This window comes from Malania oleifera, chromosome 4, assembly GCF_029873635.1.
Source record: "Malania oleifera isolate guangnan ecotype guangnan chromosome 4, ASM2987363v1, whole genome shotgun sequence".
In the NCBI taxonomy this organism is placed as follows: Eukaryota; Viridiplantae; Streptophyta; class Magnoliopsida; order Santalales; family Ximeniaceae; genus Malania; species Malania oleifera.
The window spans coordinates 10,547,424-10,564,693 of NC_080420.1; the positions used below are offsets into that span (position 1 = coordinate 10,547,424).

A 17,270-nucleotide genomic window follows, 5' to 3' on the forward strand; every position below is an offset into this window, starting at 1 on the left:
TCAGCTAAAAATAAATCTGGCTTCATAAATGGCACAATAGCAAAGCCAAAGGATGAAGATCCTCTGTTTGCAGCTTGGTCAAAATGCAATACAATGATTCTTTCTTGGCTCTTAAATGTTGTTTCCAGAGACATAGCATCAAGTGTTTTGTATCATGAATCTGCGAAAGATTTTTGGGATGATCTTGTTGTTCGTTTTCAGCAATCAAATGGACCACGTCTCTATCAATTAAAGAAAGACATCTCCAATCGTATGCAAGAAAACCTAACTGTAACAACATATTTTACTAGGCTGAAAGGTTTGTGGGATGAATTGTCCGATTACATAGCCACTAAGAAATATGTTTGTGGTCGAGGATGTGCCTGTGGAAAGTCATCTCATGAAGATTATGTGCTGCAATTTCTTATGGGGTTAAATGACACATATTCACAAATTCGTAGACAAATATTGTTGAGTGATCCTCTGCCTTCAATCGGCAAAGTATATGCACTGATTGTTCAAGAAGAACGTCAAAGAGCTGTTACAGGGCATGTGTCTTCTATTGAATCTGCAGCAATGATGAGTAAAAATTATTCTTCCTCAAATGCACATCAGCAAAGACATTACAAATATAACAAGCAAAAGGGGCCATGTTCTCATTGTGGTTATGAGAATCACACAGCAGAAAAATGTTACAAACTACATGGTTATCCTCCTGGTTACAAATTTACCAAAAATAAGTCAGCATCAAGATTCACCACTTCTGCTAATCAAGTTTCTGTAGATAAAGATTCAGTAAACTTACCAAATTCTTGCCCTTTTACTCCAGAGCAATGTGAGCAGCTTTTAAGTCTCCTCAAGACTTCTAATTCAACATCTTTATCATTTGCCTTTGCTGTAAACAATAGCACAACTCTTTCCATGTCAGGTAGATCTTTCCCTAGTATTTTTTTTGTGTTTCAATCCGATAAAACCAATCCTTGGATCATTGATACAGGAGCTACTGATCATATCATACATTCAGCATCAGTATTTCATTCTTGTTCTCATATTACATCTAAAGTTCAATTGCCAAATGGACAAAAAGTTGAATCTACCCATATTGGTACAGTTAAGCTTTCAAATGATTTATGCTTAACTGATGTGTTGTGTGTCCCTGCATTTAATTTCAATCTTCTTTCAGTTAGCAAGTTAACTTCCAACTCACATTTACGGTTGTATTTTACTTCTTCACATTGTTATATACAGGACCTTGTGAGCAAAAAGATAATTGGAGTGGGTAAAGCAATTAAAGGACTTTATTACTTGCTGTTTTCTGGATCTGAGGATCTTCCGGAATCAAAATCTACCAACATGCCATATTCAGTTCATTGTATGAATTCTAATTTGTCTGAACAAGATCGTTGGCATTGTCGTTTGGGACATCCTTCTAGTTCCAAACTATCTTTGTTACATACTAGTATTCCAAGAATAAATAAAAGTAATCTTCATATCTGTCACATATGTCCATTGGCAAAACAACACAAGTTGTCATTCAAAGTAAGTTCAATTCATACAACAAAACCTTTTGAAATGATACACTGTGATATTTGGGGTCCTTTCGCTGCTTGTGCAATGGATGGTTCTAAATATTTTTTGACTATTGTGGATGATTATAGTCGAAGTACATGGACATTTCTTATGGCACAAAAATCTCAAACTCAATCCATTTTGGTGAATTTTGTTCAATTAATTTCCACTCAGTTTGACACCACAATAAAAATATTAAGATTAGATAATGGTTCTGAGTTCAATATGAAAGAATTTTTTCAATCAAAAGGAATTATTCATCATTTAAGTTGTGTGGAAACACCCCAGCAAAATGCTGTTGTTGAACGAAAACATCAGCATTTATTAAATGTTGCTCGAGCATTAATGTTTCAAGCATCATTACCTTTAAAATTTTGGGGGGATTGTATACTTACAGCCACATATTTGATTAATAGAACACCATCTTCAGTTTTGAAAAACAAATCACCATATGAAATGTTGTTTGGAAAGCCACCCTTATATGATCACCTACGCATTCTTGGATGTCTTTTTTATGCATCAAAACTCTGTAACAACAGATCAAAATTTGATCCTCGAGCCAAACCATGCATATTTCTTGGATGTCCTCATGGCATTAAAGGTTAGAAATTATATGATTTTCATTCAAAGACAATATTTGTATCTCGTAATGTGATTTTTCATGAAAACATTTTTCCCTTTACATCAAATAAACAGCAGCTTCACACAGATCCATCTCCTAATACAATAATCCCAAATCCTATATCTGAGTTTGAATGTCATGATAATATTTTCAATAGTCCAAACTCACAGAATCATCCACAAGCACATTCCAGTCCTCCTCATGCTAATGTTCCATCTTCAATATTTCCTATCCCAGATACACTTCCAATTTCAGTTTCCACAGAACCTGATACACATCCAATTGAGTCATCTGCAGTAGATAATTCTTTCAATTCTGTAGGTCATTCACCTTCACCTATTAATATTCCTTCCATTCCACGAAGATCTACCAGAAACAGAACACAAGCAAGTTATTTAAAAGATTTCCATTGTTATGCTGCAGACCACTCCAAGAATGATTCTTGTCCATCAGGTACATTATATCCCTAGTCATCAGTAATATCTTATCATCGTTTGTCTTCATCTCATAAATGTTTCACATTAGCATTATCCATACATCATGAGCCTCGTAGTTTTTAAGAAGCTTCTAAGTTTGCACATTGGTGTGATGCTATGGATGTTAAAATTAAGGCTTTTGAGGAAAATAAGACATGGACTCTCACTAATCTACCAGCAGGTAAGACACCCATTGGATGTAAGTGGGTTTATAAAGTAAAACATAAAGCTGATGGTAGCATTGAGCGTTATAAAGCTCGTTTGGTTGCAAAGGGTTATACGCAATGTGAAGGTATTGACTATCAAGAAACCTTTTCACCGGTTGTCAAGATGAGCACTGTAAGGTCAATTTTGGCTCTTGCAGCTATTAATAATTGGTATTTGCATCAGCTAGATGTAAATAATGCTTTTTTACATGGGGACCTTGAAGAAGAAGTATACATGACTCTTCCTCCTGGCTATCATACTTCATCAAAGTCACAAGTTTTACGTTTAAACAAATCTCTTTATGGTCTAAAACAGGCATCAAGGCAATGGTTCTCCAAACTTTCTACTACTCTAATTTCTGTTGGTTTTATTCAATCTGAAGCAGACCAATCTTTGTTCATCAAGAAAACTAGCTCTTTTTTCATTGCTTTACTGGTTTATGTGGATGATATTATGCTTGTTTCTAATGCTGCATCACCTATTTCAGAGTTCACATCATTTTTAAATGCTCAATTCAGATTGAAGGACTTAGGTTCTCTTAAATATTTCCTTGGGTTGGAAATTTCTCAAGAAAAATAAGGAATTTCAGTGTGTCAACGAAAATATGCATTAGATTTGCTAGAAGATGCTAGCATGTTAGCAGCAAAACCAGTAAATTTCCTAATGGATCCTCATTTAAAACTCTCTCGATATGAAGGTGTGTTTTATTGACTGATATTACTCACTATAGAAGATTAATTGGTAGATTGCTTTATCTCACTGTTACAAGACCTGATATTTCTTATTCAGTACAAGTTCTCAGTCAATTCTTGAATGAACCAAGGAAACCTCATCTTGATGCTGCCTTATGGGTTTTAAGGTATATTAAAGGTGCACCATCACAAGGGTTGTTCTATTCCAACTCTTCTTTACCAAATCTGCAAGTTTTTTCAGATTCTGATTGGGCCAATTGTATTGACACTAGGCGATCAGTAATAGGGATTTGTGTTTTAATAGGTGATTCCCTTGTGACTTGGAAATCTAAGAAACAGACAATAGTATCTCATTCTTCTGCAGAGTTGGAATACAGAGCCATGGGTACTGCATGTTCTGAAATTGTTTGGATGCTACAACTCTTTCGTGAACTTGACATTCCTCATTCACAAGCCGTTTCTTTGTTTTGTGACAACAAAGCAGCCATCCATATTGCTGCTAATCCAGTATATCATGAAAGAACTAAACACATTGAAGTGGATTGTCATTTTATTCAACAAATTATTTAGCCAGGTGTTACCAAAACCAACCATGTTAAGACAACTTGCCAATTGGCTGATATTTTTACAAAGGCACTGGGCTCTCAACCTTTCAGCAACATTTTATCCAAGATGGGTATTCATAATATCCATACTCCATCTTGAGGGGCCTGTTAAAATATATTCTGCATATTCTGTTTGTTAGTTGCTGTTTGTTAGTTGCTGCAGTTGTACTTCACGTGCAGCACTTAACAGTTTATTGTTCATGTATAGTTTTTTTTGTCGTTCAGTTTTATTTTGTTTAATTTTCGTGTAAATATACTCTGCTGTATACAATGAGAAGATAAGAAAAAGAGAAGAAGAATTCAAGAAGCTTTCACGCAGCTTTCTGTAAACTCAATGGATTCTGCATTTGTTTTTTTATCTTCATACTACACAGCAATCTTCTGCTGTTTGAAAAATGTAGAGCGAATGTCATTTATTGCTAAAAACAGAATTTGTGGGAAATTAACATAAAATATTTTCTTAAAATAAATAAAATAAATATTATTTAACAATTCACTCATTAATTGAAAACTTATTTTAATTTTAGACTGCTAAAATATTCCCTTAATAAAAAAATAATAAAAAAACTTATCATTTTGGACAACTTTTCAAGCTGCTGGAGCTATTTGAAACAACTTATTTTTAATAGGAGTGTTAACTAAAAGACAATAGCACTTAACCTGACCATAAATAAGATCTGGCCCCCAGCATTCCAACAAACTACCGCAAAGAAATTTTTACCCATTTTCTCTTTGTTTATTGGAAGTTTAACCACACTATATATGTAATACTTCCAACACTATAAATACAGGCCTAGTAGAGAGAAGTGGAATATCTTCTCAATTGCCCTTTAAAATTATTTTCCTGCCAAATATCTCCTGAACAGGGATGATAACAAACAATCAGTTCTCTCCTTAGAACCACAAATTGACTTCTGCTCACCACACAATGCAAGCCAGCTATTCGGAGAAAACACTCATGAGATCATTTGCAGAAAAGTTTGGCAATACTGTTGTGCATGGTTTAAAAACCCAGATCAGTGATTTTAAAAAAAAAAAAAAGAATTCTAACCATTTGAAAACACGCACAAAAAAAATTAAAATAAATTAAACATCGGCCAGCCCCTAAATTTAGGATTTGCAATACACAAGCTCAGAGAAGTTGCCACTCTTGGAAGCTTCAAGTGGCGAAATCGAAGAACCCATGTTGGAATTCAATTCTTACTTTCCCCATGTCGGAATTCAATTCTTACTTTCAAAATAACTTCGTATTCTCAAAAAATAAAGGGAGTTACTTTTTTGGGGAAAAAAAATGGAAGCAGAAAAGGATTATGCAATAAAAATTCGGATTTTTCATTCAAAGCTAAGAATTTCAAGGTTGCATTGTGGGTGAAAACAACACAACCCAAAGAGAATGCAGGCTGGAGGACCATATCAAAAACATAAATGCAAAGAAAGACAATTAGAAAAAAAAAAAAAAAAAAAGAGCAATCACAAACCAGAAGAAGAAGAAGAAGAAGAAGAAGAACCTGCTAGTTGAGCTTCCGAGTTGGCGGAATGACCTTAGGTGAGCAGCAGGAAGCAACAACGGCAGGAAGCAACGGCGGCGACGGGAAGCAACGACAATGGCAACGGTGGCAGTGACGATGGTTGGAGAGGACGTGCACAGGCCGGAAAGAAGAAAGGAAGGAGGAGGGAAAGGAGGGGGGATCGACGCGGGAGATTAGGTTAAAAAGGGAGATTGGGAAAGGAGGGAGAAATGTGAGGGAAATGAGGGAAATTGAGGAAATCGTGCGGAGAGGGTAATTTTGCTCAGTGACGGTTTTAAACCGTTACTATTAGTAAAATAAATTGTTTTTAATTTTTTAAATACAAAATACTATTACTAACTGTTTTGAAAATCGTCACTAATAAATGATTATTAGTGACGATTTTAAAAACCGTCACTACTATAGTTAAATAATTTATTTTTCTATTTTTAAAATAAAAATACTATTAGTGACGGTTAAAAATATTCGTTGCTAATAGTCTGTTATTAGTGACGGATTTCATAAACTGTCACTAGTATCATATTATTAGCGAAGAATCTCCAAATCATCACAAATATAGTTAAATAAATTATTTTTATATTTTTTAAAATAAAAATACTATTATTGACGGTTTTCCTAAATCGTCACTAATATCTTATTATTAGTAACGAATTTTCAAACGGTCACTAATATTATTAAAATAATTTATTTTTTTATTTTTAAAATAAAAAATACTATTAGTGACGGCTAATACCATTCATCACTAATAGTCAGTTATTAGTGACGATTTTTATAAATCTTTACTAATGACATATTAATAGTGATGAATTTACAAATCGTCGCTAATATAATAAAATAAATTATGTATATATATTTTTAAAATAAAAAAAAAAAACTATTAGTGACGGTTTATGAAAAACCGTCACTAATAATAGACTACTAGCGATGAATTTTCAAATCATCACTAATATGTTTAAATAATTTTTTTTTATATTTTTTAAATAAAAAAACACTATTTAGTGACGGCTAACAACATTCGTCGCTAATGCTAGACTTAGTGATGATTTATGAAAATCGTCACTAATAACATACTATTAGTGTCGGTTTCTAAACCATCACTAATATTGTTGAATTTTTTTACTAGTACAATACTATTAATGACGGTTTATTAACCATTACTAATAAGTGTCTTTTAGTGACACATTGAATTCGTCACTAATACCCCAAGAATCGTCACAAAAATTTTTCCGGGATGGTTTTTGCTCGAAAAGTGATTTTCTGTGATGATTTGAGCGGGAAAACTAGTTTTTAGTAATTGAAGTATTAGTGATGGTTTGAATTTCGTCACTAAAAGTGTTGTATTAGTGATGGTTGTCAAAACCAAACTGTCACTAATACCGCACTTTTAGTGACGAAATTCAAACCGTCACTAATACTCTTGTCACTAAAAATTAGTTTTCTTATAGTGAGTGCAATGGGGTGTTTCAGTGGGTAACAGAGCAATTTGTCAGTTGTGAGATTCGTAGGTTCAGACTATGTAGGGGACTTGGATAACGGGAGGTCTACAATAGGGTATGTTGTGGGAGTGCCTATTTGTTAGAAGTCGAAGGTACAGTCTGAGGTTGCACTTTCAATAACTAACTTGGAGTACTTAGTAGTGGCTGTGGCTACCAAGGTAGCATTGTGGTTTAAAGGATCGTTCAATGAGCTAGGTATTCAGCCAGGTGGAGTTCTTGTTGCCATAAACAAGTTCAAGTATTGCTTGGACTTGGTTAACGTCTCCAAGTGCCAGATGGGAGGCGATTCCAATCTACTGTCTTGGGTAGAGCAGCTGGTTATGCTTTCATATTTCTCCTAAGTGGTGGATATTCACCAAGGTGGAAATTTTTGGAGATGTGACTCATATTTTAGTGGAACGCAAGTGCCAAGAAAGCATACTGATGCAAAGAATAAGAAAGCTAGTTGTAGGATCAAACCATCGATTGTTTGGTCGACGATAATCGACGGTTTCAGCATTGGGAGATAATCATCGAAGGTTTCAAGGAAATTGTCGATGGTTTTAGTCTACAACATAAACAACTCTCAATATTTAATTGTCAACGGTTTGCCTAACCATCAACGGTTTTGTTAGGCGCAAGTTACAAATTTTTTAATTTGGTGATTAGTAGATTTGGGGGTTCAGAGGTTTTTCCTCTAGGATTTGTTACAGGTGTGGTTTAGATGTATTCTAAGTCTTCTATACGCCTAGGGTTGATATATAATTTGTATTTGTAACCCTTGATGTAAGCTTGACGATCTGATAGTGAAAATCAGCCGCTTGCTCCCGTGGACGTAGGAAAATTTCCGAGTCATGTAATTTCTTGTGTCATTGATAATTTATTGCTTTCCTTTATTCTCTTTGTGAGTGATTGTTTCGTATATTCGTTGGTTGCTTGCATTATTTGTTCCAAATTTGAGTTGTGTGTGTTTCCATTGCGCATTCGAATCAACACTAAATGACCCAAAGCCACTTTACCCTTCTCTTTCCTTGTCTTTTACCTTTCTTTGCCTTTGATATACCTTTTCTTATCTCCTCCTTCTCTTTTCTAATTTGTATCTATTCACTTTTCCCTTTTTTTTCCCCCTTTCTAGGAATACAATTTTATATCCTACTTATCTTCATCTTATAAGAGACAAAAGAGTCTTACATTTCTGAGGATGACTTGAGTTTTCACTCCACTTTCACTCTAAAAAATTTTTCAACCGTAACTCTAAAAAATATTATATGAAAAAGAAAAACAAACGTCCCGCCCTTAAATCAAAATTCATTGGCTTTAAGATCTTATTTTCCCCAAAAACTACACCAAATTCCTAGATCAAGCTTCTACATCCCTTGAATTATAGTAGATCAGGAGAATAAATTAGAGATTTACAGTTGAAATGAGGGCAAAACGATAGAGAATAATTCCACTATTTTTTATTGTTCAATGGATTCAATATTTGCTCCATTCATTTTGTTTATTTATTTTTAGGCATGACATTTGTGACTAAATTTACATAATTTTGTATTAAACATTTTCTAATGTCACAATTTTAATTTTTGTTTCAAATTTGTGCTTCCAAATGTTAGTAGCCCTTTTTTCTTTTCTCCCCCCCCCCCCCCCTCCCTAAATTTCTTTGAAGTAGCCTTGCTAATCAAAAAGGCACTTTAGTGGTTGTTATATTGTGCCATTTACAAAAATTGCTTTTATCACTATTACTATTATGTCATGTTTGATTTTTGGAATAAAATGTATTAGAAATACAATGAAGGGAAAACTTGGGAAAAAAAAAAGAACAAAAAAATTTTAAATACCTTTTTTTATGTCTTTGTCTAACTATAATATTAATCACAGTCTACAATCACATATTAATTGCTTACTCAATTAACTTCTAATCTTACAATTGTTTTTATAGGAGTTACACGCTTAGTGCATGGTCGGGATTGATCACGAGGCACGTGGTGGATCTCCTGATCAATCCTGAATTCTTGGGTGTTATAGAGAGATTTGACTTGCAGGGCCCAAATTGGGGTTCGTTAAGGGCAGTCCACTCTCCTTAATCTTTCCTTAGCCAAGTCAAGTGCTACTTATGTCATGTGGCATTTCCTTAATCTCTTTCTAGTCATGTGCCGCTCTATCATTAAATAACCCATATTATCACATCTTTTCTTGTTGAATAATAACCACACCTTTAATTTGTTAGGAACTTGTGAGCATCCAGATCAAAGTGACACCAAAGATTTAACGTGGTTCAGTCAATAACGACCTACGTCCACGGAGTACATACCAAATATTCACTATCACCAGAAAAATTACAACTCTCACACACTCTCTCTCTCTCTCTCTCTCTCTCTCTCTTCCTCCCTTCTTCCTCTCTACTCTCTCTGAGCTTCTCACTCTATCTGCACACACAATTACATCTTCCACAACCCTCTATTTATAGGGCTTGGAATTTAAATAACAATTAAAATTAAATCAATAATGAATGGAAGTTACAACGGAGAGGTTAATGGTGGATAAATGCACCGCATTTCTGACTTAGCTCCTAGCTTGCAACGTGTCTCCAGTTGTGTCTCCTAGATCTATCTCTAACAATCTCCCACTTGGAGACAGAGACGCCTCCTCAACCAATATCATGAATAAATGATGTGCTCAAAATATGTGTCTTCAAGCATGAAGACCAACTGAAGTTGAACACAAATTCAGTTTCTCCGTAGTCATCACCTTTCTGTCTGCTCGATTTCTGCGGACTAATCTGATGGCTGTTAACTTCACAACTGGTGTAAAGATGCCAGTGTAGTCAATCCCTTCCTTCTATTCAAATTCTTTGACTAACAACCGAGACTTGTACTTTCTGGAGCCGTCATGCTCCTCTTCGATTCTGTACACCCACTTGTTGTGAAGGCCTTTGGGCAACTTCCACGTTCTGTTGGAGGTGAGGGACTTCATCTCATCCTTCATCGTAAGCTCCCACTTGCTCGTATCTGCCACCTGACATGCTTCATCATAGCATTCGGGCTCTCCTCCATCTGTAGGAAGTAAGTAATCAATATACCTACTATCTGGTACATGGGACTGAGTATATCTCCTAAGCTCCGAAGCTGGAGTAGGAGACGGTGGTGCGACGATCTGCTCCACTGGTTCCTCCACCTTAGGATTCTCGGTATTCTGTTGATGTGTCCCGACACATTTTGAGTGGACCAGTTTTAGTCCCTTCTTCTTTGCGGCATGAGTGTTTATCTAGAAACTAACCCTCTTCTATTTCCCCACTATACTATCCTCACACATGTCAATCTGTACTGAAATTGACATGGAGGCATTGGAGGTTAGAAAAAGTGTTCCGATTTTCTTACCTCGCGTAATCGTTAGTACACCCTTTGAAACTTTCCATTCATCGCCAATGAATTTCTTCGTGTATCCCTTATCTGCTAGCCGACCAACTGAGATCAAATTCTTTCTTAGGTCTAGAATATACTTAACATCCTTCAGGTTCCATACTGACTCGTTTATATTGATCTTCACAACTCCCTTGCCGGTTACGTCGCAAGGTTGATCGTTGCCAAGGTACACCTTACCAAAATTACCTGGTGTGTACTCCTCTAGGTAATCTCTGTAGCATGTGGCATGAAATGAGGCTCCGGAGTCTAAGACCCAAGACTCCCGCTTACTCTCCAAAGAGCAGATCAACATTTCATCATTTTTAGAAGCAATATTTGCTTCTGTCTTTGCCCTCGTCTCGAATTCTTTCTTCTGAATCCTGCACTGGTTCTTGTAATGACCAACTTTTCCACAGTTCTAGCACTCAATAACTTTTATGTTCTAGGAACCTGTGTCTTGAGTACCTCTGGGATTTCTGGATTTAGACCACCTAGGCCTAGATCTGCCGCGACTGTTTGATTGTCTATGCCTATTTCCTCTGCCTCGACTCTCCATGTTCAGGGCTGAACTCAAAGTAGAGCTATGGTTTGGCTGCATTCTTATTTCCTCCGTCAAAATCATGCTAATGACTTCATCGTATACAAGCTTCGATTTTCCTATAGAGCTACTGATGGCAGTAATGACACCATTCCAACTTTCAGGCAACTGACTGAGAATCAGTAGGGCCCAAATCTCATTATCAAACGTTATCCCGACTAAGGCGAGTTGATCATACAACTCATTGAAGTTATTCAAATGCCTGCTGAAACTTTCACCTGCAGACATGCTCATCATAAATAGTCTTTTCATGAGATGTACCTTGTTTGCGGCTGAAAGCTACTCGTACATGTTAGAGAGCACATCCATCAAAGACTTGGTGGATGTTATATGCTTGATATTGAATGCCACAGATTTCAACAACGTCATTCTGATGGCTTCGAGGGCTTTTCGATCAAGAAACTCCCACTCGTCCTCATTCATGGATGTTGGCTTACCCTTCAACGGTAAGTGCAATTCTTTTCCAAACAAATAATCTTCTATCTGCATCTTCCAGAAACCGAAATTGTTTCCGTTGAACATTTTGATTTTTGAGCTCTTTTGATTCGACATCTCGATTCTATGATCTAGATATGGAATTAGCTTAAATGGATAGTGTGGTTGGATCCATAATGATCGAAAACCCTAGAAATGGTTCAAGTTGCTAAAAAAACAGACCCAAAATAACTCCAAAAAGCTCAGTCAAAGTTTGGTCAAACCTGGTCAAACTTGCTAACGTGGCACCTGTTGACGTGGTCGTGGGGTCCACTCATTGACGTGGTAATGCGGGGCCCATTGATTAAGTGGCAGCTGATGTGGTAGGGTGGGGCCCACCTGCTGATGTGGCAGTGGTCTGACGTGGCAGCGACGTGTTGACATGGCACCTCTACTGTCGTGGCACCTCCATCTGACGTGGCACCTCTGTTGACGTGGCCCTCGCTAACATGGCACACTGGCATGGCGTTGAGGCGAAGGGTTGGACCCGGGTTAGGAATCGGATCTCGGGTTAACCCGGGTTTAAGTGATCTTTCGGGTCGGGTCGGGGAGTCAACTGGCGCGTGGCGTAGCGTCCTACTCCGGCATAGTGCGTGAGGCTTCTACTGAACTCCTTTCGAGCTCTAGTTTGCACGATTCTCTTCATCTCGGTGAGTTGAATACGATGGTGCCCTCAAAACTTGGTTTCGATCCACTGGACAAAGCTTTGATTTTGGGATCACTTCCGATCTAGCTTTTTTGCTTCAACCTGGCTCTAATACCACTTGTTAGGAACATGTGAGCTTCCAGATCAAAGTGACACAAAAAATTTAACGTGGTTCGGTCAATAACGACCTACGTCCACGGAGCACACACCAAATATTCACTATCGCCAGAAAAATTACAACTCTCACACACACTCTCTCTCTCTCTTCCTCCCTTCTTCCTCTTTGCTCTCTCTGAGCTTCTCACTCTATCTGCACACACAATTACATCTTCCACAACCCTCTATTTATAGGTTTGGAATTAAAATGACAATTAAAATAAAATCAATCATGAATGGAAGTTACAACGGAGAGGTTAATGGTAGATAAATGCACCGTGTTTCTAACTCAACTCCTAGCCTGCAACGCGTCTCCAGCTGTGTCTCCTAGCTCCATCTCTAACATAATTAGCACTATAAATTCCACATTTCTCTCCTCATTTGGGGATCTTTTGGCCCTCACTCTCCCTAGAAAATTTCTCTCTCTAAACCAGAACTTCTCTCTCTAAAGCCATCAATATCTTTACATCATTCTCTCTGCCTGGTTCCCCTCTCTTAGCAACCTTTAGTACATCGTCTTTCTTGTATGTAGCACTACCTCTCATCCACATCCAAGAACCGCATTTATAGAAGTCAATCAATAAATTTGATTTATGTTGTTCTTATATATCAAACTTCCTCTTTATGCACCTTAGTCCCATTTATGTTATTCTTATATTTCAAACTTCCTACACCTTTAGTCCCATTCCTTAATGAGCATATTTTATAACCAAGAGGTTACCTAGAGAACTCACATTGCTTCATCCAAGTCCTTTAATAGGAGGTGAGAACTCATGCACAATTAATATGTTTCATTTGAACTAGGTAGTTATACGAGACTATAATTAGTTGTCCTCTCCTTAATCCATTTATAAACCAGTAAATGCCTTTACCTACCCAATTTAATAAATTGACTCTATTTTTTTCTTTAATATGTAAATATATCTAAGTAAAACTATAAAGGAATATGACATTCATTATCTTAACTTATTGATGTTCTATCGAAACATTTTCTAATTTAAATATTAAAGGACATCCATCAAAAAGAAAAAATTTTAAAGTCCATACTATTTACAAAAAGCAATGGATTACCATACCCAAATCCATTTGACTTTTTGTCCTACTAGATTGGATCATTATCACCTACCTACAAGCCCGATTTAAATGACCCGATCATGGATTATTTGATAACAATGATTAATTTGTATAATCTTGCTAAATATAGGGACCATTTTAGTCTCACTAATGTAATATCCGATGCCTACTAGAGTCAAAGGTTAGTTAAACATGATTTTATCTTCGAGACATGTAAAATTATTACCTAATTATTTTGGAGTTCCAAGCTAAACAAATGAAACAAAGTGTCATTGACATCACATTAATTTCGTGTAATGTGAAGGTTACATTTGGTTCAAAAAATGTCTATTCCTCGAGCGGCTACCTACTGGAGCCTCAATCAACAGACCAGACTCGCAGATGAATCACTTCAATTATAAGCTCTGAAAGTGCAACATCTAGAAGTAGGCAGATGATATTTTTTGTGTAGGAGCAGCCGCTGATGGTCCTAAAAATAAATTAATTATTATAAATTAGTTACAATTAGTTATATAAGAAATTATATTGTTATTATAAAACAAATGACAATGTGAAACTTTTTATGAGTCTTTAAATAAAGAATAGGTAATGAATAATTATTTTCAAATTTCATCATGAGAATATGATTTATTTACATATTAAATGAAATAATTAAAAAAGCACCAAGAATAGTTATTCCGTCAATTTCCAAACTTCAAACTATATATCATCTTATTTTAAAAAATAAGTATTCCACCCAACCAAGCAAACCAATAAATGTTATACTAATCAAATGGCCCCTTGTACAGTTATACTTCCAAATATATATAATTACATAATACCCCTTTAACTGTTTTGTAAATTGCATCAAATCCCTTTCTGCTAGCATTATAATACTTCAATGTGATGGCAGACCACCAGGATGAGTTCATGATTTGAATAACTGGAGAGGAGTTAGGCCCTTATGGGCAGAACACATTATACAGCCTAGCTATGGACATAAACAACAACCTACAGTAAAATTCAAAAGGTCGTTAATTCGTTAATTAATGGCGCCATCCATGAACATGCCTTGTCACTTATTGTCATCTTCGAATTGGGAATTTCAATCTTATTCAAATGCATGCAGCCTTAAATAATTAGCCACTTAAATTTGAACCAACACATGATCTAGACATGTTACTACCAGCAATGTCAACTCTTCTCTCCCTTTCTCTCTCTCTCTTTGGTAAGTCAACTCTTCTCTGTAGTTCCATACATAGAAACAGAGCATGGCCTGATCCACAGTATGAACAGTTTTAATTAACTGCAAATGCAAGTTGCCCTCGTGCTTATCCTATTGTGGCACATCGAGTTTCCATTGACAAATTAAGATTCAATTATGCGAACTCTTCATGAAACAACACGTTCAACCCTTCTCTCCAATCTTATATAATTGATGACTAGGCCCAGATCAAAAGCTTAAAGAATTGTATTCAAATTTTATACGCAAGGATCTATGAAGTTAGCATTAACAAATCTATGGATGCCATGTAATGACAGCTAACCCAAGTGGATATATAATAGTCGAAAGGTCATTGGGTGATCATGTATATAAGCGAGCTCATGTGTTCAATAGTGCATCGGTACAATCCAAATGCAATAGTGCATCAGTGCTTCATAGCCCTGTCTTTAGTTTGAGAAATGTCTGCTTTGCAGCTTTTCACATTTTTCTTTCTCCGTTTGATTATCTTTCTGCCCTTGGCGTCTCACTTGGTCAATGCACAGGGCTTGACTGTAGGGTTTTACTCAAGTACATGCCCTAAGGCAGAGGCCATTGTTAGGGACACTGTTAATAAGGCCATGTCAGTGGCACCTACTCTTGCGGCCCCTTTGCTCAGAATGCATTTTCATGACTGTTTTGTTAGGGTTAGTGAATGAGAATGCCTCATTTTTTGAAAAATCTTTTTACATTTTTTAGGGTATGTGATTGAGAGTGTATGTAGCTTTTAAAATTGTTTACTATGCAGGGTTGTGATGGCTCAGTGCTGTTAAATTCTTCAATCCGACAAGCTGAAAAAGATGCAATTCCAAATCAAAGTCTGAGAGGATTCCAAATTATAGATAAAGTTAAGACTGCATTAGAAAAAGCATGCCCCGGGGTGGTTTCTTGTGCCGATATCCTAGCTCTTGTCGCTAGGGATGCAATGGTTGCGGTGAGATATTATGATTGAATCTCTTCTACTTAACTTTCTTACCTTGCATTTGGAAACATGAATTTAATATCTAGAATTTGAATTTGAGTGGATTTTAATAGAACTTGATATAATTTTGTATCAAAATTTGTCCAAATTCACACAATTTTAAATTTATAGCACCCAAATCAAATATTTTATATCATGGTTAAAGATTGAAGTGAAACCTTTAATTTTTTTTTGTTTTCGCAGGTAAAAGGACCATTTTGGGAAGTTGAAACTGGGCGAAGGGATGGAAGAGTATCCAACATTACAGAAGCCTTGAGGAATTTGATACCACCATTCGCAAATATAACGCAAATGAAGTTGGGATTTCAACAAAAGGGTCTAAGCGTAAAAGACCTAGTTGTACTATTAGGTATATGTTTTGGCATTGCATATACAATTATAACAACACTCTCGTTAGTTATAAGCACAAGGCTTGTGCTTAACTAGCTTGGGATTGGGCGTCTTGTGCTTGACTCATTGTATATTGAACTTACATTTAAATAAACACATGTGACTGAGATTGAGACATTAGATGTCTCGGAAGATGCTGATCTTTTTCACCCTTCTTTATTTTACATTCATATTTGCATAATGGATCATGCATAACAAGAAAAAAACTCTTTTCTTGACTAGGTGGACACACCATTGGGACTTCTCACTGTTTCGCCTTCTCAAGCCGCCTTTACAACTTCACTGGAAAAGGAGATTCCGACCCTAGTTTGGATTCCAACTACATACCAAAGTTGAGAAGAAAATGCAAGCCTGGAGATGCGAATTCTCTTGTGGAGATGGATCCAGGAAGTTTCAAGACATTTGATGAAAACTATTACAAACTTGTGAGCAAAAGAAGGGGCCTTTTTCAATCAGATGCGGCTCTTCTTGATGACAGTGAGACCAAAGCGTACGTTAAACTTCAAGCCACGACCCATGGATCAACATTCTTCAAGGACTTTGGTGTGTCGATGGTGAACATGGGAAGGATTGGAATCCTCACTGGTAATACAGGGGAAATTCGAAAACAGTGTGCTATGGTGAACTAATTAGGGTTTATTTGATAAAGTTCAAACTCCATTATTTGCTTTTAGGATTGTACTTTTGCCTCTTACATTTGTTTCGTTTTACTTATTTCATTTTTATTACAAGATGATTTATTTTGTTTGGGTATCAAATTTGAATATTTCAAAGTTGCTAAGTAGTGAAATGTTTTTGAGACTATGTAATTCTTTCTTTGGGAAAGATTTGTAAACGTAATAATGATGCAATGGATAAAGGAAGCATGTCTCCCATGCTTTTGTAGATTTTTTTTGTATTGAAAATTGATGTGATTGTATTAGAAGGAAAAAAATAATAATGAAGCATCAAACTAGGGCTCAACTTGCAATAAATATAGAAACATAAAAGAGAGCTAAACTATAAGGGAAGGGACATAGGTGCAAAAATTAGCCTGCAGAAGTGAAGCCTTGTAAGGGTGTATGGCGTAATCCAGTGAAGCTATAAATGACAAAGTTTTGTGGGAGTAATTGCTAGGTAAAAATTGATCAACCATTTCCTTATTGCACTTGCACA

At 36.2% G+C, this 17,270-nt stretch overlaps 1 protein-coding gene and 1 long non-coding RNA gene across 2 annotated transcripts; one reads left to right on the plus strand and one right to left on the minus strand.

The window, feature by feature from the left end:
- Window positions 1-253: 253 nt before the first annotated feature.
- LOC131153365 (uncharacterized) lies at window positions 254-5,926 on the minus strand. Its single transcript, XR_009136216.1, has 3 exons — window positions 5,659-5,926; window positions 785-874; window positions 254-547 (listed from the first exon to the last, which is right to left on the minus strand). It is a non-coding gene; the product is annotated as an uncharacterized LOC131153365 (long non-coding RNA).
- A 9,239-nt stretch (window positions 5,927-15,165) lies between these two features.
- Window positions 15,166-16,744, plus strand: LOC131153510 (peroxidase 27-like). The gene is made up of 4 exons (XM_058105853.1): window positions 15,166-15,390; window positions 15,492-15,677; window positions 15,909-16,074; window positions 16,338-16,744. The coding sequence occupies exons 1-4, from the start codon at window positions 15,166-15,168 to the stop codon at window positions 16,742-16,744; spliced, it is 984 nt and encodes a 327-aa protein (XP_057961836.1).
- The last annotated feature ends 526 nt before the right edge of the window (window positions 16,745-17,270 follow it).

Bases quoted from the DNA above. Each gene is read 5' to 3' on its own strand.
- LOC131153510 (XM_058105853.1), top strand. From the start codon at position 15,166: ATGTCTGCTTTGCAGCTTTTCACATTTTTCTTTCTCCGTTTGATTATC. The intron at 15,391-15,491 runs GTTAGTGAATGA...TTTACTATGCAG, and splicing joins TTCATGACTGTTTTGTTAGG to GGTTGTGATGGCTCAGTGCT. The intron at 16,075-16,337 runs GTATATGTTTTG...TTTCTTGACTAG, and splicing joins AGACCTAGTTGTACTATTAG to GTGGACACACCATTGGGACT.